The 24,807-nt window shown below is 42.9% G+C and overlaps 3 protein-coding genes and 1 long non-coding RNA gene across 5 annotated transcripts; 1 reads left to right on the top strand and 3 right to left on the bottom strand.

Moving 5' to 3' along the window:
* Positions 1-8,446: 8,446 nt before the first annotated feature.
* Positions 8,447-11,948, bottom strand: LOC123107400 (U-box domain-containing protein 33). The gene is made up of 8 exons (XM_044529386.1): positions 11,764-11,948; positions 11,485-11,609; positions 11,129-11,223; positions 10,709-10,862; positions 10,520-10,582; positions 10,132-10,242; positions 9,533-9,877; positions 8,447-9,154 (listed from the first exon to the last, which is right to left on the bottom strand). Exons 1-8 carry the CDS (start codon positions 11,903-11,905, stop codon positions 8,447-8,449), a joined length of 1,743 nt encoding a protein of 580 aa, XP_044385321.1. The 5' UTR covers positions 11,906-11,948.
* Positions 11,949-13,637: 1,689 nt separating this feature from the next.
* On the bottom strand, positions 13,638-18,253 carry LOC123104357 (U-box domain-containing protein 33). Its single transcript, XM_044526188.1, has 9 exons — positions 17,748-18,253; positions 17,188-17,309; positions 16,967-17,088; positions 16,715-16,819; positions 16,403-16,592; positions 16,070-16,210; positions 15,194-15,673; positions 14,303-15,070; positions 13,638-14,071 (listed from the first exon to the last, which is right to left on the bottom strand). Exons 1-9 carry the CDS (start codon positions 17,950-17,952, stop codon positions 13,886-13,888), a joined length of 2,319 nt encoding a protein of 772 aa, XP_044382123.1. The 5' UTR covers positions 17,953-18,253; the 3' UTR covers positions 13,638-13,885.
* LOC123104358 (uncharacterized) lies at positions 17,733-19,788 on the top strand. The gene is made up of 3 exons (XR_006450292.1): positions 17,733-17,965; positions 18,301-19,449; positions 19,576-19,788. It is a non-coding gene; the product is annotated as an uncharacterized lncRNA (long non-coding RNA).
* Positions 18,955-24,243, bottom strand: LOC123104356 (U-box domain-containing protein 33). 2 transcript variants are annotated; one of them, XM_044526187.1, is made up of 10 exons: positions 23,941-24,243; positions 23,401-23,760; positions 22,881-23,005; positions 22,661-22,773; positions 22,215-22,319; positions 21,568-22,078; positions 21,000-21,122; positions 20,388-20,858; positions 19,560-20,288; positions 18,955-19,410 (listed from the first exon to the last, which is right to left on the bottom strand). In XM_044526187.1, the coding sequence occupies exons 2-10, from the start codon at positions 23,666-23,668 to the stop codon at positions 19,222-19,224; spliced, it is 2,634 nt and encodes an 877-aa protein (XP_044382122.1). In that variant the 5' UTR covers positions 23,669-23,760; positions 23,941-24,243; the 3' UTR covers positions 18,955-19,221. The 2 variants fall into 2 exon arrangements, with proteins under 2 accessions (XP_044382122.1, XP_044382121.1); XM_044526186.1 differs by having other exon boundaries at positions 23,401-24,243.
* Between the last annotated feature and the right edge of the window lie 564 nt (positions 24,244-24,807).

The following is a 24,807-nucleotide window of genomic DNA, read 5'->3' as shown; positions in this document are numbered from 1 at the left end:
AATAAAATTCCATTCCAAGCGATCAAAAGCTTTAGCCAGGTCTATTTTAAGCATGAAGGCATTGTGTTTCCAAGACCTAAGAGTAAACGAGTGAGCAATTTCTTGAGCAATAATAATATTGTCAGTAATACGTCTACCCTCAATAAAGCTTGTTGAGCTGGATCTACATAATCAAGAAGATGAGACTTAAGTCTATTAGCCAAAGATTTAGCAATTATTTTATAGATGACATTGCAAAGACTAATGGGTCTATAATCCATAGGAACAAGGGAGACTAACTTCTTGGGAATGAGAGCAATATTAGTGTCATTAATGTGTGGAGGGAGAATACCTGTGACATAGAATGAAGACACCAACTGAGTTACGTCATCACCAATCCAGTCCCAAGTTGCTAGATAAAACTCAACATTGAAGCTATCAGGACCTGATGAAGCACTCAGTTTCATATCCTTAAGAATCTGAAAATTTTCAGCTTTGTCAGGTACTGAATAAGTGAAGTCATCATTATTACCAAAGGAGTTAAGCTCGGGAAAATGCCTGCAAGTTGCATCATTAGGAGATGAGAAAATGAATCTGAAATAATTAACAAAGGTTTGCATGATAGCAGATGGTTTATAATGGAGAACATTATTTTCATCTTTAACAGAACAGATTGTATTTCTTTTCCCGCGCTTAAGAACAGCCTGATGGAAGAACTTGGTGTTTCTATCACCTCTGGACACCCAATTCTTTTTGCTGCGTTGTCTGTAGTACTGATTCAATTGATTGAGAGTAAATTCATACCTAGCAACAAGAGATTGTTCCAAGTCTTGGTTATGATGCTGAAGAGGCAGCTTTTGCAAATCATTGATTTTGGTCTCCAACATGCTCAGAGTCTGTTGGAGGGGCTTCTTGTTTTTACACCAGGCCTTGAGAGTGTTCGCCAAGGAAGTTGATTTAGCTGTAAAAGAGTTAAGCGTGCTAGCTTCCCAAGAACTCTTGGCAAAAGAATTAAAGTCACCTTCAGTGAGACACCAGTTTTTAAATTTAAAAGATTGTTTGGGTTTAACAAAGTGACTATCAGTGGAAATCAAAATAGGAGCATGGTCACTAAGAATAATGGGAAGATTGAGGACCTTAGTGTTAGGGAAATGAGCACACCAATCAGAGTTAACTAAACAACGGTCAAGGCGACGATGGATAGGTTTGGATGTATTTTGTCTACCTCGCCAAGTGTAAGCAGGACCACTATAACCAATATCAAGGAGGCCACAGTTCTTGACAAGAGAACGAAAGGCATGCATACGGTAGTAGTTGATATGCCATTACAACCATCGACCTCATACAGGATATCATTCAAGTCTCCCATACAAACCATGGGCTTTCCTATATTATCATAAACAAAAGAAGCTACTTGGTCCCAGATGACATTAGTCTGCTTATGATAAGGGTCTCCATATATACAGATGAGACAAAAGCTGACCCCAGATGCGATATGAACTACATTAGCTAAGATATAGTGAAAAGCAGCAGTATGAACAGAAACTTTGAGCTCATCGGTCCACATAAGCCAAAGCCCCCCCGAAGAACCTCTAGAAGGAACAACACAAGCATCAGTAACGTCAAACCTATTAACAAGATCAGTAGAAGTAACCTTAGAAGATTTAATTTCAGAAACAAAAGTTACCTGAGCTCTAGTGGACCGCATAAGATTCGCAAGGTAAAGCATCCTTTCACTGCCAAGGCCCATGCCTATACCTCGGCAGTTCCAGGCAATAGCCTTCATGGCGGAGGAGGCACATTGGGGCCTTGCGCCGCTGCCGGGCAAAGGGGATCTGGGTAGGAGGAGGCGACAATGAATCCAAACTAGAAGATCGACGCAACCCAGGATTCAGGCGACAGAGGTGAAGATTAGGCAAAACAGAGAGAGGGCAAGAGGGGAAGCAGATAGGAGATGAGGAGGAGGGGAAGAAGGGTATCTAAAGGAGAATGGGCCGATAGACGAGAGAGGAGATGAAAGAGGGAAAGGGAGGAGAAGATACGGCAGCACGCCAGCCGCCGGACAATCGCCGGAATACGCCTCAGATCAGGAGGAGACCGGATCCAGCAAAGAAGATTGCCGCCGGCTTGAATCTGGCTGGAACAAAGAAAAGGAGATCTGGGAGGGAAGAGATGGAAGAAAAATAGCGACGAGGAGGGGAAAGAGCGAATCAGCCAGGGGCCAAGGATGGATAGAGGAGAGGAAGGGGGAGAAGAGGGGAAGAAGGGGATCGACATCACGCCAGTCGCCGGCAATCACCGGAAGTCCAGTAAGTCACGGCTCTCTCCGCCATTGTTGTGGCATTAGGCACTTCTAGTAGGTGCCTTGAAGGTGTATGCTCATTTCTTTTCCTTTTCTTCATAAAATTTCTAGTCTATTTCAGTAAAAAAACTTTAATCTATTCATCATCAATTATGATAGTATACAAACAAATATCAGAAATAATAAAAATTACATCCAGATCCATAAGGACGAAGCCCTCCAACCGGCAAGGGCTGGGATCCACCACACTTCCATGATGCTAAGGCCACAAGAGGCGAGGCAGACCGGCACCGGCATGAGGTAGAAAAACCCTAGCGGCGACTGGGTACGAGGCCCTTTTGCTGGCGGCTGGTACCCCGACAATCAAGAGAACATTGATTTGGGCAAGACAATCAAGAGAACATTGTATTCTCATTTCTTCAACTTAAACAAAAACCAAAACCCTCACCTTCATCTCACAAAAAAGAAACTCTCTCTCCTCCACTTAGCAGATGACACGTGGGCCTCACATCTATCTCCAAAAAAGAGCCTCACTTTTATGTTCCAAAAAAGAAAAGAAAAAATGTTCTCACTGCATCCAACCAGCAGGTGCCATTTGGCATAGCTGGTTGCTCACCCTTTCATTAATGGTTTTAGTTTAATTCTTGGTCGAAAGTTTTGAGGTGGTCGGTATATACACTTTCTCGTGGATGGCTGACATCAGAGGGATCATTAGCAAATCAAGGAAGAGCATTGTCGCTTCTGGGACCACCACCGTAACCATCACCAAATCCAATGGCGGAGGCAGGATTGGGTCAGACCTCAACGTATCCATTTCACTGTAGCTACGGGGACAAGTGAAAGTGCAATTGTCACTCAGCTACAATTTTGGTGTTGATCATAATACGATTTGCGAGAGCTAATGTCGGTTGTCAAGTTTATCACAGGACATTGGTTTCTCTATTTGATCTACGGACTTCGGTAACCCCATCTTTTCAAAAAGGGCAAAAGATAGTGTTCTTCTTTGGTGGCTCGAAAAGTTTTTCGGTTAATTTTTAGTCATAGGAACATCCATATTATTAAGAAGGGTTGCAGAGATTAGGGTGTTGAGGAGATCGGTAAATTCCACTTATCATATTTCTCCACTTGTTTCATGATTGTCGAAAGAACTTTATTGCCGAAGAAGTGACCCCCTCCAAAGGTCAGGGTGTCCGGACTATTTTTGGTCTGGGTGGCCGGAGGCACCAGAGAATGGGCAATGGCCTCGGTCACGTCTGGGTGCCTCGAGTTGAGCATGTTCTCTCTCGATGGTTCAGGTACCCGGGGTCTTGGACCTCCGAGTGACCGCCCCATGCATGCTTGGCAATTGTTCTGTCCAAGTGCCCCGTGACTTTGTCCCCCGGGTGCCCGGGGCAGGCTGCCACCCTCTGAATGGTCCGGGTGCCCGGAGTTGTGGCTGTGCAACGGTTATTTCTCCCCCGAGGGATATATATACCCCTTCTTCTACTCCTGACCTAAACTCTTCTCAAAAATCTTTCCGCACCATTGCCAAAAACAAAAAGCTTGAGATCTCCATCCTCGTCCACCCAAACTCCCCAATACTTTGGGGATTGGAGGAGATTCACCCGATCTACAGTCGCACCAAAACTGATTCGTGTTCCCAAGACTCGTTAATCTTCATCAACTTACTCTTTGGTGCTTGGGCACCCTAGACTAAAAGAGGTCACCGCGAAGCCACATTCCATTGTGGTGGTGGTGGGATCCTCCAATTGAGTTGTGGAGAAAGACCCAACTTTCTTTTTAAAGGTCCCAGTTGCCACCTTCAAGAGCATCGCTAGTGGATTCATGGCAACTTGCATCGTGCAAGGGCGTGACGAGAATAGGATGAGCCATAGTGGCTATTTGGGGAGCATCGTACTTCCACACCCCTCCAACAGAGATAAACCTCCCACGAAGGAGGGAAAAGACATCCCCGTCTTCACTTGCGGTTACTTCTTATCTTTACTTTGTGAAAACTCTTTATGTTCTTCTTGTTGTGTGTGTCATATAGGTTGTCCATCTAGTTGCATATCTAGACAACATATTTTATTGTTGAACCTAAAATTTGCAAACAAAGTTAAAAAAACTGTTAGTCACCAATTCAAACCCCCTCTAGTCGACCAAACCAACCATTTTAACATGGATATATACATAAAAGGTAAATCCAAATGCACATGTATGTATAAGGCAAGAATGTTTGGAATAAATTTCTTTTGTGAAATAAATTAATCACTTTGTCAAAATATGAGATATTTCTAAAACAATATTTAATTAGGATGTATATGAAATAATTGAAATCACTTATGTGCACAAGTGTAATAGTTTTTTGAAACGATTATTCGGAAAAAATGAATACCCTCTTTTGAAATAAATGAAATAGTTCTTTGAAATATTGAACCATGTTTAAAAAAAAAGAAGTGAAATCACTATTTTTTAGATGATTGAAAGTTTTATACCTTGAGTGGAAGGAATGGTGGTGTGTGTTATGACATGCGCGGCATGCGGCCTCCCTCCTCGATGGCATGCAGTGTCAGGGCAGAGCTAGCACAATGTAAGGGTATTTGACCCGTATAAATAGGGATGAAAATGGACAAAGCGCGGTGTTACCACATTTGTTTCCGTGTTTTTGCGAAAGCGGAAACAAATATAGAAGCCCTGAAAATGGATACGGAAACAGATAATACCCGAAACGAACATGATGCATGAATATGGAGCGAACATGACAACGAAATGGGCTATTGATCGAAACTTGAAAACTCTTTGAACCATAGAGAAAAACTCAAGCATCCCAACAAATTTAATCAATTTTTAACATGGCTATAAAATGAGATGATTAGGTTAGTGGCTTAGCATATTATTGTAGTAGTGTTGAACAATTGTCTGAGTCTAGCTGAGTACATGCATGAGTCTAGTTGAGTACATGCATGGCACAAGAAGTTGAGTCTCACATAGGCCATTCCGCTCACTCCATCATTTTGCGTTGTTTGATGGTTGGACTGCAAAGTATCTATTAGTTCTTAGTACAGACGAAAATGTCATACTCACGTAAATGAAAAGTTTCGCTTTCGTGTTTGTTGCCCGGAAAAACAGCAGTCCAATTTTGTATCCATTTCTGTGTAACAAATTCCGTTTTCGTTTCGGTTTTTTCCGTTTATGTTTTCGTATTTCCTGTATATTCCCTTTTTTCTCCAAAAAAGTGACTTTTTAAAAACAAAAGCGACTTGTGCCCTCCGTGTTGTGCCCTCCTGGTAATTCCTATTTCACGTGTGTTGCATTTAATTGTCGGTATTTTGCGTAGGAGCCAGCTTGCAATTCCATTTATGGGCTGGCCCATTTAGTCACCAATTTTTAGAAAGTGTTCTTTGAGCTGAACCATAAAGAAAAGTGATTCGATTTATAGGTTGAACCATAGAGAAAATTGAATCCATATTTTTAGAAGATGTTCGGACCCTGGTTATTATCGGTTTTGACAACCTTATAGAAGCTTTCGGTTTATTTTTCTTTGTGTTGTTTGCCTTTTGCATTTTTAGATTTGTGTTATTTTTTATTTGTTTCCATTTCCCTTTCCAACTTTTTACCTAAATATTTGAAATTTTCACCTTTCATAAAATGTTCCAATTTTTATGAAAATGTTCATAATATTGGGAGAAGTTCAAAAATTCCAAAAGAATTTCAAAAAATGTTCATGTTTAATAAAAATGTTTGAGTTTATAAAACAAATTCAAAAATTATGCATGTTATTTCCAGTTTTATTCACAAATATTTGGAAAAAGGTTCATTTTTAAAATTCTTATTTGTTTTCAAATAATGCTTGTACTTTTTTCCAACAATAATCACTTTTTCAAAAATTGGTCATGTTTTTAGAAAGTTTGTATATTTTGTTTAAAAAACCAGCTGAAAAAGAAAACACTCACTACAGTGCGCTGGCACACTTTAGTTCATCGCCGATGGGTCGCTTAAGTCTGGGGCACGCCTGTGCGAAGCACCGACTGTTTGACGCAACACACGTCATATTTGAGGTTCCTAGAGGAGCACCTATAGGACGCTAGATACATAGTTTTGCCACTCCAGCGTCGCAGAGTCGTAGGTAGCGGTCGCTATAGCGAGTGAAACTAGCGACTTTTATCAAGAGTTATTTCCCAATAAACAGGGCAAACATTTATTTGAAAAAAATAAAAATTTCTAAAAGCAAATGAATGATTTTTTTATTTTTTAAACATTTTCTATATTTTTTGGAAGAATCTTCAAAAAATGATCATCTTTCAAATAAGGACATTTTCGAAAAACGCATGTGTTTTTCGAAATTTTAAAAATAAAATAAATAATAATAACACTTTTCTCATTTTTCTGTAAAATTCCTAATATTTTTTCATAAACAGGAACTTTTTTTGAAAATGTGAACATATTTTTAGTTCCAGGAATTTCAATTTGTTGGAACATTCTTTAAACACATGAAGATTTCTTTATAAAATCCCAAACATTTTTTGAGAACGCAGACATTTTTGGAAGTCCAAACATTTTCTTTAAATCTAGGAAAATTTCCAAAACATGTTTTGAATTTTTTTTTAAAAAAACTTGTAAATTTTACTATAACCGGGATTCTTTAAAGCATGTAAGGGGGAGGGTGGGGTGCGCCAAGCCGACAGCCGATATTGTGAGGTACACCTGGGCCATAACACTGTCACACATCTCAGTCCAACTTCTCTCATTACGATCAGAGTTAGTCCCGAGCATTCTTCTTGCTAGGATTCATGCCGAAACTTTGTATAGACAACATACGACAAGCTGAGCGCACTAAGAACAAGCCATTCTTGTCAAAGTTCCATGACCAAAAACCTTCCATTTTTCCTTGTGCACAGAGGAATCAAGAGAACCGAGTCGACATACGTAGCGACGAAATGCCATGTGACCTTCTCTCCCAAGATGGCATGTTCGGAAGAATTAATTCGCTAACAAACTTGGGTGGGGTTTTCAGCGATAGCAACAATTGATCTCATTTTGTCATCCCTAGGCAATCAACTGTTGTGGTTCGGTGGTTCCAGATCTTCGTAGTTTTTCCATCACAATTTCTTTGGATCAGGCCATGCCCATTTGGTGACCCGTGTTGGAGTTTGCCCTAAGGCTATATTTTTAGGGCTGAGCACATAAGGCTAGTAGAGGGAATGTATCACCGGTGCACCGGACACGTAGTGCATTTTAAAATGTTTCAAAAAATAAAAAGTCTAGCAGATTGACTCAACATCAAGGGATGTTGTCAGAAAATTGCATATCAAAATTCGAAACATTGCACGAGATGCAAAAATGAAAATTTTGACATCAATGTGATAATGGGCCAGATTTAAAGCCAACTTATGGTATGTACTATTCAGTGTAAATTTTTTCTTTTTGTACCTCAAGCAATACTTTAAATTTTGATTTGAAATTTTACGGCAACATAGACCGAAGTTGTGTGAATGTGCTATTTTTTCTTTTTTAAAATAAAAAAATTTGTAAATGCGCTACGATAGCACCACAAGCACCGGTGCGGCAGATACATCATCCCCGGCTACTAGAAGCCCATAATACACACGGCGGCTAAGCCCATCTCAGAGTCAAGACCTGCTGTCCGGTTGTCGGAACGCGCGGCGGCGTTCCCCTTTCTCCTATGGCGTCTGTCCGGTTGTCGGAACGCGCGGCGGCGTTCCCCTTTCTCCTATGGCGTCGACGGCGGCGATGGATCCCGGAGAGGCGTCGGCGGCGTAATGCGAGGCGGGCAGGCAGGTAATGCCGATTCCTGAACCAACCAACCCGTCCCTCCCCCCCTCCCCCTCTCTCATTCGACATTGCTTCATGCGGTCATTGGATCCTGAGATGTTTGGACTGCGCTTTATCTATTGTTTACCACCGCATTGACATGGTAAAAAAAGTTTGCAATGGGAGGGGCGCACTGTTCTGTCCTATCGTACATTATGTTCTAACTAGTTTAAGAATGTACTCCCTCCGTTTCATATTACTCGTCCCTGATTTAGTACAGTAATATGGAACGGAGGGAGTACATTCACAAGAGAAATGCTATGGCATCACAAACTAAACGCAAATGCAGTTTAGATTCACAGACTAAACCCATTATGTTCTGTTGGCATTTCGCCGATGCGCTGGCATGGTTCTTCAGTTTGCATGACTCCATTTCCGGGATTTACTTGCAGTTGCCATGGTCCGCAGGATGTCCAGCGATCGCCACTCGGCGTCGGAGGTGGCAGCTGGCCGCCGGTTCCGCTCCAGGTTGCAGCACCTCAGCGCCAGCCGCATGAGCCGCTCCGCCTGCACCTCTGGCCAGGTGCCGGCAGACGCGTCCAGCAGGCCGTGTGCGGCGTCCATCTTCATCGCTTCCTGCACCTGCTCGACGATGTTGAGGTCGAGCAGCCCTGTGAGGACCTGCAGGATCACCACGCCGAACGCGTAGACGTCCGACTCCGCGGTGAGCTCGCCTGTCGTGAAGAAGACGGGGTCCATGTACCCCATCGTGCCCATCGGGTTCGTCCGCCGGCAGATGGTGTCCTCCTCCAGCGGCTTCATCTGCACGACGCGCGCCGTCCCGAAGTCTCCTAGCCGGCTCACGTTCCCGGCGTCGAGGAGGATGTTCGTCAACTTCAGGTCCGCATGGATGATGGCGTTGGGCCGGCTGGAGTGTAGGTGCGCCAGCGCGGAACGCTGTTCGGCGAGGATCCTGATACGGTCCTTCCATGGAAGCCCCTTGGAGAGCCCATCCATGAGTGTGCCGTTGGGGAGGTACTCGTAGACGAGGCCGCATGATTCCGGGCACACGCCGATCAGCTTCACGATGTGTGGGTGCTTGACTCTGCTCAGCACAACGACCTGGGGAATTCCAAACATGATCGACATTTCCTCCGGTTACTATATGTAGCGCAGCTCAGAGGATTCTTCTCCAAGTAGTAAGGTATGCGAGCTTGTTACTCTGCCCATCTACTTATCTACTTTGTGGAGTTGTTTGAGATAAGCAAGGAGGAGGGGTGATTATCCATCAATGTGGTGTTAAATGTGTAAAAAAAGTTCTCTTAAAGAACTGCAGGAAAACAAGGGTCCTATCAAAATTATGGTACAGTTCAGATGGAAATACTTGCATCTTACTCTGTATGAAATGAGTGTTTGTTTCCTCTTGTAATTATTGTTAGGCTATGTTGTGTGCATGCTCAGACAGTTAAAAGGATGACTGGATAGAGTTCATTATATTACCTCCTGCTGATACTCTGGAAAACCTTGTCTACCATGGGGTTTACCATGGGGTCTCAACAGCTTGATAGCCACTGGCACGCCACCTAGTTTTCCTTTGTACACTAGGCCATAGCCTCCTTCCCCTATGAGGTTTCTTGAGTAGAAGTTATTGGTCGCTTTCCCAATACGCGACATGGAGTACTGCACAATATGTTCTGGGATTTGCAGCTCTGGGTATCTTTGTTTTGGTAACGTTTTCTCCATCAACAATACATTCTTTCTTCTTGGCGACAAGATGCTTTCTTCATGATTATGCCCCTCGTCTTGCAGCTCTTTCAATCTCCTTTGTAGTTTTTCCATTTCCTCCTGAACAAAACCAAACGGGGTGTATTGAAGTAGTTAAGGGATTCAACGCTGTACCGATGTTCTGTGACATACACCGTGTTCCATATGATTTCTGTCATCTATTTTTCTCTTTCTGACTGGTGATGTCTCCAACCTATCTTTGTTACTATTATTTCTATTTTGAGTAAATTATCATCATCATAAGTTGGAACCTTCATCTAGCCATGTTTTAAACGAAATAGGCATTGACAAAGGTAGTATCGTGTGACATTTACCATCAATTTTTCAGACTCTTCACTCATATTTCTGGAACTCCGTATGCCATCACCAGAAATTTTGCCCACTTCCTCAGAAGCATTTATTTCCTCAATGTCTTGTTCAGCTTCCTGCACATCATACTGGAATGGAGCAATCAGTTTATTTTATCAACACAAGCTGCACTTTTAGAAGTCATAAGTAACACCTATTTTTTGACACATAGTTAATCAACATGCATCTGAGCCAACGGTGGTAAATCTAAAATTGTCAAACATGCTTGAGCATGGAGTAAACTCAATCAGATGTAATTTTGTTTCTGTGTGTGTCGTCAAACTTAAAGAGTAAGCAGACATTTTAATGCACATGTTGTGGTAGTTGTCTTGAAAAAAAAAAGGCAAGTTATACCTTTTCCAATTGTTCATCACCATCCATTGGAATCACCCCATCCTCGTCCATGACATCGTCTTCCTGAAATGATACATACTGGAATACACCACGGGCATGTATCAAAACTCTGAACCATGGTCTTAAACTTGTGAACTAAAACTGTTATTGTTTGCATGTGTGTAATGCTTTGCTAAGAAGTCTGCTCACAAAATCACTTGATGGTGTTGCATAGCCATCAGATTCGTCGCTCAGCTCATGCATAGATGGCAAAAACTCAGAGCTCCCTCCATATCCAGTGCCTCCAGTATGCTCCAGATGATCATTGCTGCACTTAAGAACGATCTCATCCATCAAGTAATTTCTAGATATGATTCATAGATTACCGGGAGTGCAGTTATGGTCTTTGGAGAAACTATACCTAGTGGACAGATATTTGCCATTAATCACCACCCAAACCTGAGAGCATTTACGAAGAACCGCTTTCTTTGACATGTTCCTGCATAACTTACTATACTGTTATGCTGTTTTATGGGCTAAGGCAATGTCCATTTGTACAGGTTACATTCAATAACATATACAAAGAGGCAATTGCTTCCTTATGCGTATTAGTTCATGCTATGATCTCACCTTGACCCGATGACAATTCTCTTGATTTTGAGCTTCTTTACCAGGTTTACAACACCAGTAAGAATGTCATCATGTGTAAGGTAATGTGCCCTAACCTGCAAGGACACAGGCCCATTTAGGAAACATATTTCTGTGAAATAATTATGTTAGTGTTGTATTGATTTGATCCCTCTCCACATGGTTTGTTTGCTTAACTTTCATCATCAGATAAATAATTATTTAAATTATAGTGTTTTTACACTTAATTCATCATGATTGCGAACAAATATCACATGACTAGAGTGCTTTTTGGATGAACTCTAATAAGCACCGCTCTGACCTTATTTATTTTAATCTGAATCTAAATCGTAGGATACCTCTCTTGTATCATCACATAGGCTTTTATATTGTGATAGCATCTTGACCATTGCTTCCGTTTCTCTACCTCTATGCATCTCCTTCTCCTTTTCGTCTGCAAACTTGTATAGCAGCTTTCCACCCACTGCAGTTGTTGGTTAGAAACAAACAATTATTTATACAGCTAATAAAACACAAGGTTATACTTTATCCTGTTAATACTGAAAAGAACTTACTGAAGGGCATCTAACCATTAGAGCTTTACAAAGCATGGAAAATATTTGGCTGAAAAAACTTACTGAAGGGCATCCACTTGGATGGCCAATGAACGTGGACAAGAACTATGGTAGCCCTTGGGAAATTTGCAGCAGCCCATAGTATGTTAGCTTTCTCCTTTCTGAAGTTCTTCCCGATCGCGATATGAACCTCTTCTTCATCCATCTTTCTTACTCCCTACACAGACCCTGAGAAATCAAGAATTGGTATCATATCTATATTCTGGTTTTGCTATCTGGCTCAGCAGAGCTGAAGACACACAACCTAAGACTACAAAAGGTGAAGATCTCTGAAAATGCTCTAAAAGTTTTGGGGAAGTACCTAAATGTGCTGGACCACTTTTCTTCAGCTCTGTGGCGTCGATATGATTGTCATCCTAGTCCTTGTTCTGCCTTGGTCTTTCCCAGGTAGTGTCAGTTTTAGAAGGCCCAAATGGGAGAGTAGACTGGTGATGGTTTTAAAGAGTGGCCTTGGATTTGGTTATTGTCTGATTGTATCTAGCAGCAGTGAGTGCATCATCAAGTCAATGTCTGACTTCGGGTCCCAAGTGTTGCCCAATTAAAAAAAAATCCTGTTCCATTTAGGAAACATCGGTTAACCCCCTTGTAGTAGCCATTCCAGTTTATAAAAAAGGAAAACCAGACTGATAATAACTTTATTGTATTTTGGTGGCAGAAAATTGAGTCCTGCGTACTTCAAAAGGCGTGGAAAGACCAACTGGTTGGTTAAAAAGCAAATAAGACATGTTGCATGAATGTTTGCTGGCGTGGAGATAATACCAATACATTCTATATTTTGTCATTGATTATTTAGAACTTAATTAATCGTCTTATTATCTTCTCTAGTCAGGGATTTTTCTATAAGAAATGATAACTGCATCAGCTTCCGCTCATTTTTTAGCAAGTATAACTGTGAGTTATCAACAAAACACGTAATCCTGATAGGAACCCTGGCATTTCCGCGAAGTTTCTACTACTTCCAAGTCGCTTCTAAACATGAATGTCCTCCCTGACTGACTTTTGATGCTTAGCAATGAAGTTGTCCCGTTAGGTGACGATCATTACAGGCCATCCCATCTCACTTGGCCGGCAGTTCCAAATAGACGGCTACTTTCACGATGCGAAAAATTTGTCCAGAATAGATCATGTATAATTAGATACTTGGCACTTGGTAGCATTGTTCATTCCCAGGAGGTACTCTCACATAATTCTTGCTGTCAAGCTGTCAATATGTTAATGCATCTCACATAATTCTTCCTGTCAAGCTGTTAATATGTTAATATGCACATCAAGACATCTCCTGTCAAGCTGTCAACAGCATATACCAGCATGATAACTAGAATATGCGAAGATTGGGGTTGCAGCTTGCATGCATTGGAGGCTCCATTTGACTCATTTGGAGGGAAGTGCTTGTCGAGACGAATTTGCTGAGCTATCTGCATAGGTAAGAAACTTTGGCAACTTTGTGCACACAACACATCTTGTTGAGAATAACTTGCTGAGTGATCTGCATAGGTAAGAAACTTTGGCAAATTTGCGCACACCACACATCTTTCAAGGATGGTTTTCTCCATCTCAATGTATTTTTGGTATTAACAAGACAACAACAGAAGCAGGCGTACTGATGAAGTTATTATTATCTGATTGCTACATCATTTACCTTCTGAGCAGTTATTGTTGATTGTTCTAGACATTCAGAATAAACAGGTTGGATGGGAATTAGACTTATGGACATATAAACACATATAAGATGACAACGTAAAATGAATAGTTGTAATTAGCGACATTTGAACTGTATGCTTCCGTACTTTCCATGCTCGACCAGCATTCAGATGCTAGTACCACAACACACCGATTGTTGATCAAGCAGTGAAAAAAAACATAGTGCAGTATCCATGTAGCATGTAACAGCAATATTATCACGAAGACAGTTTTGACTGTACAGATCCATGTACAAATACTGGCATGCCGCTGATGGAGCTCCAAGTCTTACATTTTAGATACAAATTTTTGCTGAAAAGCAAAACAAAAATGATGTGTATATCTTTACTTATGCGTAAGGTATGCACCTATTATTGTGCGTAAAGAAGTTAAGGACATAGTATTAGTTCATTTGTAAGTTCCATGATGATAAAAATAACATTTATTATGCATCTGTCTGCAGCCATTCTTGGATTGCAGAACGGAGGGCATGGTTCGGCAAAAGATCACGGTGGAGTAGCTCAAGATTTGTCATGGGTGATGTATGGTGGCCACTGTCAATCCACTCCCTTATAGCTTCGGCTTCGTAGGTAAAGCCATCTGCAGCAATTAGAGGCTCCCTCATGACATCCTGCACCGTAGAAATGTGAAGGTGAAACAACCTGAAACGACAAATGCTTTCTATGCAAGAAATCGACTTGTCTAAGATTACTAAGAATGATAACTGGAAAGAACAATTCAGAGGGCATTTAAGGCTAATCAAACATGCTTAGAATATTTTAAAGATATCCCTCCATGCTTTAAAATATTAAAATAGACAGCAGAAGAAAATGATATTCACCAAGCAAAATGTATGACTCACCTGTAGTATTGGACAGATGAAGTAGGGCGGCACACCACCAAGGTCTTCTGATACTGATTTGAATGACAAGGAACACAACATAATGGAAGCAGGCTTCAACATTGGTTCAAGTACAGTCCAAACCTCGTTTTGCAGGTCTGGACGATTTTTTCTTCTGATCTCGCAACATTTCAGACCCACCCGAGCCAATTGCTCAGCCTGCATAGCTGGCCAGCCCCCAGCAGATGAATCCAGTATTGCTCCCAAGCAACCCTTTTCCACAGCCCGTTGCACATCTCTCAACAGCCCGAATCCTGGTCTTCCAGTCAAGAGGCGCAGGAGCACGATTCCGAAAGAGTATACGTCAGATAGTGGTGTTAGATCACCAGTCATAACATATTCAGGATCAATGTACACAAAAGATCCCTTTGGGTGGGTATGCCTATATAGGGTGGTTGTGTCCCTGAACTCATCAGTGACCATTCGGCACACGCCAAAACCACTGAGCTTTGCTACATTATTTCCGTCTAGAAGAATGTTCGATGCTTTCAGGTCACTGTGGACAATGCTATGGGGTTTATTCGAATGGAGGAAGATGAGTGCCGAGCAAACATGGGAAATGATGCGGGTGCGCAGCTGCCAACTAAGAGGTTTAGAATTGTCCTTGCAAGCCAGACGGTCATCCAAGCTTCCATTCGGCATGTATTCGTAGACAAGAGCTTGAGCATCCTTGCAAGCTCCAATAAGAGTGACCAGGTTTGGATGTCGCACCCTACTGAGTATCTCTATCTGCAAAGGAGGCATCATGAACAACTTAACTGTCTGCAACACAGTACTTTATTTGAACCAGCAAAATACCAGTTTAGTTGAGATGAAAGAAAGCAAATAATTAACTTAAAGCAAGAATTCAACCTCTTGATTGAACTGTGACTGTGACTGTGACTGTGGCTGTGTGCTTTCGAGATTCAACTTCTTTATGGCTACATTTGTGTGCCGAAGAAATCCCTTGTACACGCTTCCATAAACACTTTCTCCAATCTTCAGTGAGTGATCAAAGTTGTTGGTTGCATCCTTAATCTCTGAGCTGGACAACTCCGTGATGTGCATCGTCCCCTCCGCGGTTGCACTGGACTCTCCTTTCTTTGCATGTAGTGCTTCTACCTCTCTTACAGCCTTGTCGCGCTGCAACAGCAAATCCTTGATGATACGGTCAGAATGGGCAGTTCTTTTCTCCAGGGCCGATCTTTTCTTGCGTTCCTCTTGAAGCTTTGCACAAAGTCCATCAGTTGTTTCTGTGAGACTCTCAACTTCCTCCATTACTGTTGCCAACTTTTCCTCGATTTCATTCTTTTGCTTCACTTCTCCTAAGTACATATTCTCGGAGACTCGTGCCTGTTAGACAAGCTAAATGTGAGAAAGTATTAGTTAGAAAAATTAGCTGGCAGCTATCAGAACCATTGCTCCAAATTGTTTACAAATTTATTATTGATGGTAAAGTTTCTGAAAGTGCTTCACAAGCACAGTAGCGAGAGCTTCTTCCAAATAATGCTCTCACTGGCATATATCCATAAAATTGAAACAATTATCAACATCAGTATACTCGATAAGGACAGACCGAGTGCTAGAAGCTCCCACACCAGGTGGGGTCTGGGAAAGGATTGTACGAGGCAAGCCTTACCCCCTGCACAGTGCAATGCAGAGAGGCCGCATCGAACCCTACTGTGCCATGCCTATCCTTCCATCAGCATACTCGATATTACTGAAAAATGCAAATTAAGATACTCTTACTCTTTGGAAAGCCTCAAATAAATCCTGTTCTGCTTTCTCACGACCGTGTTTTTCTTCATAAGCTTGCTTTCTTACACTCTCCAACTCCCTGAGCATATGCTGGAATTTTATGTCAGCCTCGTCAAATTCTTTGACAATTTCCTGGTTTAGATAAGGTAAAAACTTCAGTCAAGATATTCTTGAATGTTTAACCATCTTCAACCTACTGCTGTTAAGACACAATGTGAGTTCTAGAAGTTGGAGTAAAATTAGATTTCAAGTACAAACTGGTGGCCTGCTAGATAAAATAGCATGATGTACTGTTCATCTATTATTGTCATGGATTGTGTTTACCTTTCCATTATCGTCTGATCCACGTGGACTTGTCCTTTCCATCTGCAGCCTGGCATGTGGTTTGTGTAGCCATGTGCTTGAAACACACCACGTCTCCGACAAGCTAGTCGACCTATCCACTGAAAACTGTTGAGCAGCAGACTCTTGCGAACCTTCCGGCATTGCTTCATGGCCAAGGGGCACGGCATTCCTATTGTAGAGAAAGCAGAGAGGGAGGGAAACATGTCAAATGCAGGCTGGAGTTCAGCTACAATGTAATCAATCATATGAACAAAAGTGAAGATTATCCGCAGTCGACCAACCGAACCATACCTACGGTAAACGAGCGTTCCTTTGCAAATGTACCATATTTTGCAGGAAGGCTCTGCCCGCTGTTCCACAGCCCGCGCTTTCTTGGACTTGAGAGCTCTCATTTCCCTGAACTCTTGAACAAGGAATCAGTTTTTTTTGTGTGTGTGGCAACATGGCATTCGCGAACAATCGCGAAGTGTTTAATTAATTATAGATGGTGATCATCCATACATGTTCTGAAAGGATTAGTCAGAAGTTTGCCCACATACATACTTTGAGTAATGCTTATCAGCTGCTGCCCCCATGACAAGAGCAGTGATATGATGCGCAGTGATGAGCTGCACCAGTCCCTCTGCTACATCCTCTGATTCCACCACCAGCTTCTCAGCTTGTACCTGCGCAGCAGATACATGTGTCAATGTCGACGTGTTTGAAGCTGATTGCATAGACTAGTTTTCTTGGCATTCTTGGAGCTGGCAATGGCATGTCTGAACCTTTTCCTGTGCACATAATAGCAGGTGTTGATCCAGAGTGTTGCTGATTGTTTGTAGCTCCATCTTCTTGTACGCAGTCAGCTCCTGCTCCTGCACCTGGCTAGCAGGGATCCTGGCACCCACTGTGAACAGCATCGGACACATAAATCTTTGCATCCATAGTTTACTACTCTCCGTTGCGAAGTTAATATAGAGCGTATTTTGATTTGTCAAGAGAAGACTTTGATTGATCATCACTATATCAATATGTGCCTAGCTTGTGTTATACAAAGTCACAATCATAAGTAGATATTTTTGTGATACCAAGCTGAATGACACTGATTTTTACGCCCCATAAATTGCATGATGACAATTGAAAAAATGCTAGCCAAATATTTACCGCAGTGAGTTATCAGTATGATTTACAGAAAGAAACGGAGGGACCAAAAATCACCAGGTTGATTTAATGATTTTGTTGCACAAAGGGGACATATTTTTTTGACGGTAGAGACAGTAGTTGTGATTCCAGTAAAAAGGGGGGAAAGGAAAAGAGACTCCAGGGGCAGGGGAGATGCTCGTACTGATGGGGATGAGCTTGGGTTGGGGGTAGACATGGAGCAGCACCAAGGAGGTGGCGGTGGGGTCTCTGGGGAACTTGTGCAGCGCCCACAGCACCATCGCCTTGGAGTCGGACCCGGCCCCCACCGCCACGTACACCTTCTTCATCTTCTCGCCAGACTCGGAGGAGGACTGCTCCGGCTCCGGCGAGTCGCAGGCCGCGTCCATGGCAGATAGATAGGTAGCTGGTCTCTCGTTTCTCTCTTGGCTTTCTCAGCCAGGCCAGCTTTGGACTTGTCCCCTGCGCTTGGCTAGCTCCTCTGCATTTTTATACTTGCTTCTTACATCCACACCATTCTATACTATAGTAATTCTCTCATCTTTCTCCGACTCATTCCATGCTAATTGTGCATAGTGTATGTACTAGGCCAGTACACACACCTGCTGCCAGGCCAGGCCGGCTTGACTTGTTGCTCCTTGTTTTGTAGGAGTAGTTTTGTATTGTATTGGTTGCTCCTTGTTTAATCTGTTTTCTAGTTTTGTATTGACGTGACTGATGGTGATTTATTTGCGCAGAGCAAGGAATTGCCCAACAGTGCCACTGCAATTTCCATGGCATGGCAGGAGCTAGCTGTGCTGTGCTTGCCTTTCTCATGGATGACTGACTGACTAGTGACTAGTACAAGTCCTCTCTGCTTCACTTCACCTCCCTCCTCTGTAAGCCTTCTTCTCTGCTCCTCTCCTCTGCTTTCGTGGTCAGCTTCTGGTTGCGCACCACCTGTTTGTTCAAATGCCCAGCCCATGTTCTCGCTCAACTCAAGGAAGATAGATAGGTATCTTGGAGGAGTAGGCCCTTAATTGGTTGTTTGGCATGCAACTGCCTAATCCTGTCTTGTAAGCCGTTTGTTTGGGAATGTGAAAGCGATACACCTTTACTTTGAAGTTAGCGGTAGTGGATTGGGGCTAAATTGTAGGTCAGTCAGAGCAGCTAAATGATTTTGCCTACGCAGTTTCCGCTGACCTGGCAGACGTAGTACAGATAATAGTGTGCTCATTATCTCCTGAAAAATGGCATGCCTGTATCTGCAGTAAGAATCGAACGTGCATAGCTAATTCATGAGTAATCACATTATTATAAACCGTCTGTGCTCTGATCTATCTGATTGCTCATTTACTGTAGTTTTTTTGGGGACCACGCTGATTTGACTCTAACTCTCAACTTTGCATAACTGAGAGGGAATTAAAATGTCCATACACCATCACTTTTCAATGTACCTGAATACCCACTCTCTCTTGGAGAGTTACATGCCATGTCAGTTCATCCCAAGAACATGTGACCGAAAACATGTACATCACTTCTCGTTTGTGGGCCCAAACATTGAGAAAGCGCTAACTGCTAAAGTGGGGGAAAATGAATTCTCTACAGACTATACAAACTTGCAAACCATTTGCTTCACTTCCTAACACGACTGCGCAGATCAAATGGAAGGTTAAAAATCACGGTTGCTGTTGCATTTGCCATTCTTGAATTGCAAAACGAAGGGCATTGTTCGGCATTAACTCATGGTGTGTGAAGCTGAGGTAGGTCATGGGGGACATTTTATGCCCCCTTTGAAGCCAGTCCTTGATGGCCTCACCTTCATATGTGAATCCATCGGCAGCAATGTGTGGATCCCTCATGATCTCCTGAAAATGTTACAAAGATGCAAGATTATCAAACTAAAGGTGACGATGCTGACCACCTTACTTCAAAGCAAATAAACCATCATTATATCAGAGTTGATATTAACTACTGTAACGACTGAATTGTAAACATAAGAAAGCTGTTAACTGACCTGTGTCATTGGACAGATGAAAAACGTTGGTGGCTTGCATTTATCATCTGGACAGTTCATCATAGCTTGCAGGATACCCCAGGCTTCATTTGCAAGATTAGGCCGCTCCTTCCGTTCATACCGGCAACATCTCAGTGCTAGTCTTGCCAACTCTTCAGTGTACTCAGGTGGCCATTCCCCTCCAGAAGTATCAATTATATCTTGCAACATGTCATTGCTCAAGGCTGCCTCCACCTCATTCGGAAGGCCTAGGGGGTTCTTGCCAGTCAGCAACCGCATCAGAACTACACCAAAGGAGTAGACATCATACTGAGCTGTGATCTCCCCTGAGGCGATGTATCCTGGATCCATGTATCCCATTGTGCCTTTAATTTGGTTTGTTCGGTGGTAAGGGGTGACGGTGGTGTTTGTCAGATCCAAGGGACGAGAGATTCCAAAGTCTGCCAGTTTGCAAACAAAGCTAGTGTCAAGAAGGACATTGTCAGGCTTCAGATCGCCATGGGCAATGCCTTTTGGTTTGTTAGAGTGGAGGAAGATAAGTCCCGTGCAGATGTCGGCAGCGATTTTGATGCGCATTCGCCATGAGAGTGGCTCTCTTTGGTGCTCGCACTGCAGGCAGTCCTCTAGGCTTCCGTTCGACAGGAATTCGAAGACCAACGCTTTGGCCTCCCTGCACACTCCTATCAGAGTGACAAGGTTTGGATGCCTCATCCTAGAAAGTGTTTCTACCTGTAATATATTGGAAAATCACATATTTAGATGCACCGTTTTACCTGTTTTACTTATTCTCATCTGACAGCACGTTTTACTCTTAATGATGAAAATTACCTCGTCATTGAACTCTTTATCTCCTGTTGTGCCTTCACGGTTGAATTTCTTTATGGCTACGGTAGTATGACGGAGAAATCCCTTGTAGACGGTTCCACACCCACCACTGCCAATCTTTTTGGAGTCATCAAAGTTGTCCGTTGCCTCTTCTATCTCTGTGTAGCTGAATTCTGTTAGGGCAACAGCACTAGTAGAGCCAAATACACTGTTACCATTTGTTTGGCGCATTTCTTCAGCTTCTTTAACAGCATGGTCTTTCTCACGCTGCAGCTCTGCTTGCAACTGTTGGAGCTCTTCCATTAGGGCATTTGTCTGGAGAAGCTTGCTCTCCAATTCTGCTCTTTGCTCATTTACCTTCTGCAGCTCGTTGCATACATGGAAGTGCTCTTTTTCAAGGTCAGCCTTTTCTCTTGTTAGCCTTTCCTCTACCTCCTTTTTTTCTTTGCAGAGTGAACTCTCCCGTGCTTTGAACTACAGGAAAACAGTTCACTTACTTAAGAGATACATGTAATATAAATTCCATGTATTCAGAGAAGAAAGGTTGGGAAAATACAGTAGATTAAACAACAATAGTGGGTAACTAAAGGTATCTGTCAATAACAAATAACATACCATCATAGAAGATTCAAACAAGTTCTTCTCGGCTTTCTGCCGGCCCTCAGACGCTTCCTTTTTCGAGCGCTCTAGCTGATTGCGGACTCGGTGCAGTTGCTCAAACATTTCACGTATTTCCACCTGTAAAACATTATGTTTGCTTTGAATTCAATAAGCATGACAACGTTATCTAATAAGTATTACAACTGAGACCTTGGTTGATCAACCAAAATTTAGATGATAGAGCAATAGAAGTAAGATTTTATTTAACAACGTGGATTTTTTCCATAGTGCCAGTGGCAAACAGTAGAGACACTACTGGTTGAGAGTTACTACAGCCATGAAGACATTCTATTGTCAACCATTTCCCTCTACACTTGTGCTAGGACCAAAGCCTCTTTAAACGTAGTTCTAACATTACATAGTACTTGGTTTATGTCTAATAAGTTTGTTTGTTTAAATAATGGAGGGATAGTTCTCCGGGCCTCTGCACCCATAGGGTACACACAGCCGTAAAATTATTGTAATTCAAAAAAAAAAGGTGTGGCTATGGTTAGAGAACTCAGCTCAGTCCAATATAGCTTACCGTAGAGTGCTGATGTTCTTCTTCAGAGCTTGCAACTGAAACAGGCACTGGTGAGCCATCCATACTGTCCAAATCCCTCAGACCCAATGAGGACCCACCAGTGCTTTGCTGGCTGGAACTCGGAGAGGAACCTGTTGGTGTCATATCAATCGACTGCCGCCTTGCAGGTGACATGATTTCTACACTGCCCGCTATCGATCCAGACAAGGAATAACTAACTGAGTTGGACCGTCGTGGCAGGGCCTTTTGTTCTGTAGAGCCTAAGAGACTATCAATTGACTGCCGCCTTGCAGGTGACATGTTTTCTACACTGTCTGCTATCATTCCAGACAAGGGATAACTGACTGAGTTGGACCGTCGTGGAAGGGGTTGTTGGCCTGTAGAGCCTAAAAGACCTGGATGTCCTGGTGGCAGTGATAGGGATCTTGGAGTTAACTCAGGTTGATCTGAGATAGTGCTTGCGCAGCTACTTCGGGGTGACTCTACTTTTGCACAAAGCTGAGTGGCCTCCCTGAAAATTGATAAGAAACATGGCACCATTTTGTTTGTCAGGCTAGATATAATTTTGAGTAGTTGCTCGAGCTGAAATTTGCAAATTCTGTGTAGTATTTGCTTTATGTTGACTTAGGGATGCATGACACTCGTACCTAGAGCAAGCAAGAGTCTCTTTGCAAATATAGAAGATCTGGCAGTATGGTTTGGCCTGTGCATGCACACCGGCTGCAACTTTTGATTTTGGTACTTTCCTCTTCCTGTTCATGAAAGATTCGTAATCAACATAAACAACTTGGATTATTTCTAGTTTAGACTTTAGACGGAGGGAGAGATGATAATTAGTAAAGCCGTAGTTATTTGTTACTGGGAGTTTTAAGCGAAGTATTGACTAAATGGTTCTGCTGCCTTCCTTATTGCCACTTGTTAGAACAGCAGACCCATAAAAAAGAAATATGAAATTTACATATATATAGCAGTCGAGCATCTAATTACATTACTCATGGTGCTTTGCTCTACGAAAATAGTGCAGTTGGAAATAATTGCAATGTATTTTTTCATGAAACCTCATTACAAAGTTGGAATATGCATCTGCACATACACTGAGAAGGAAGATGTTCCCATAACAAGCTTTGTAATGCGATTCTGATCAATGAGCTCAACAATCCCATTTGCAGGACTGTTCTTCTCGATCACCAGCGTTTCAGCTTGCATCTGTAAATTTGCTACTTTTTATTTCATACAGATGACATATAACAAGAAATCGCAAGTGAATATGATTTCAGAATCCATGTAGCCTTTCCTGAATTAGTTTAACTGACCTTGAGAGAAACTCTGCAGAAATTGAGGTACTGGTTTAAAAGTGTGTTCATCTCCTCCTTCTCAATCTTTCTGTATGCTTTGAGCTCCTTTTCTTCGACCTGGCTTGCTGGAACCTTGCATAATCCTGCGCCGGCAACATTAGAGTTGAATCAGCATAGATTACTGAACAAGTATTTGCAATGCCTACTGAAAACAGGGGAGTGCTTTCTGAAACTGTCTGACAGCAACATCGAACAAAAGAGGACTACTTCTGCTTGCTGCTAATTTCATTTGTATCGTTTCAGCATATTCTCTTGCGAAACAGGGGATGGAAAAGGAAAATGGAGATGGGGATCAAATCCAGTAAGATCAAGGTTTGTTTTTTCCCCATAGATACGCAAACTACTTCTGAAACGACTGAAGTGCTGACAGAAATAACAAGAAAATCAGACTACTAGCCACAATCCTTTCTTCTCCATGGTCAAGTTGATGCAGATGAGATGAAAAAAGTCATACTGAAGCTAAGCCGGACCCTTTTACCTATCATGATTCTGTCGGCAGGCTGGTGGACGTGCAGCAGGACAAGCTTGGGATCACCGGCGAGGAGGTTCCGAGCTGCCCAGATGAGGTTGGACCTGCTGTCCTTGATGTCCTTCCCGACGGCGACATACAGCTTCCCTCCACCGTCATCATCATCAGCATCATGCAAGATGGCGGCCTCTTCGTCGATCTCTCTGAGGCTGGCGCTCCTGTTAGCCCCGCAGGCACTGGACGACGACGACCGGCCGCTCCCTCCACGCGTGAACATCCTCTCCGCCACCTCGGGCTGCGGCGACCGAGGGGAGAAGGCCGGCAACGGCGACGATGACGGCGAAGGGAGAGAAGCCCGGGCTCTGCTGACTACGGCCATGTGGAACCACCAAATGTTAGCTACCACCAGAGAAGAACCAGCTAGCAACCTCTCAGAGTGCAGAGGAGAGAAGTGAAAAAGTGCATATGTTATCTAGCTACCACGAGAGAAAGCGGCAAGCAATCTCCCAAGAGAAGAGGAAACAAAAGTGAAAAAGTGCATACCCTTACCCTTTGAGTTTGTTGTTGTTGTTGGTAGCCAAGGCGACAAGGCAGATAGGAGCAAGGAGGAGCAAACAAATGGCTGCTTTCCCTTGCTCTCTCAGCCCGGGGGTCAATATTTCTGTGAACGTGATGCAGAAACAAACAAGAAGTTGGTCCCAGAGCTTGAAGGTCGTTCTCCAACCGGCAAATTCAGTCGACGTCCATCGTAGATGTCATTCAGAATTTCCGGCGGAGAAGATATCCAACCCTTCAACGTGAGGCCGGAGATCGGCGACAGCTGCTTCTGAGAAGCTTCCTGGCCTGCTTAGCCACGGGCCATCTCTTTCAGTAGCTCTGTTATCTCCTTCAGTCAACAGAGAGCAATCAATGGCAGGGAATGCATTGCTTGTTCTTGCACAGCTGGCCAGCTGGAATATGCCAACGGTATCTTTGTGGCCGGTCAACGGTCAACGTACCAGCTTCTCATCTTTGAAATAATGATCCAAGCCAGAGATCTCAAGACTCTGCTGGGCTAGACGGGGTCAACTTTTCCGATCGGTCAGCTCAGCTGTAACCTTAACTGCTGCTAACCAGAAAATGCAATGCAATGCAATGACCTTGGGCCTGACTTGCAAGTAACAATGTTGCTGAACTGATTACATAATGTGTTCTTGAGATGGTGGACGGAATGGAATCGGGATCGCAAGCATATCCGGTGAGTGATGCCTCCCTGTTTGGTAATTAATCTATATAACTGCGCTGTCAGCATAGGTTAGGGTATACATTGGAACCGAAGCCCTCTGTTTTAAATTTGGCGCCGCTTGGCATCTTCTTGTTTCTTTAGTTGCGTGTGGTCACCCGATCCAGGACGAGGTTTGTTACATAATATAGTCG

Source organism: Triticum aestivum, chromosome 5A, assembly GCF_018294505.1.
Source record: "Triticum aestivum cultivar Chinese Spring chromosome 5A, IWGSC CS RefSeq v2.1, whole genome shotgun sequence".
NCBI lineage: Eukaryota > Viridiplantae > Streptophyta > Magnoliopsida > Poales > Poaceae > Triticum > Triticum aestivum.
Note: the sequence above shows the minus strand (reverse complement) of the source record. Positions and strands in the feature narration are given on the sequence as shown.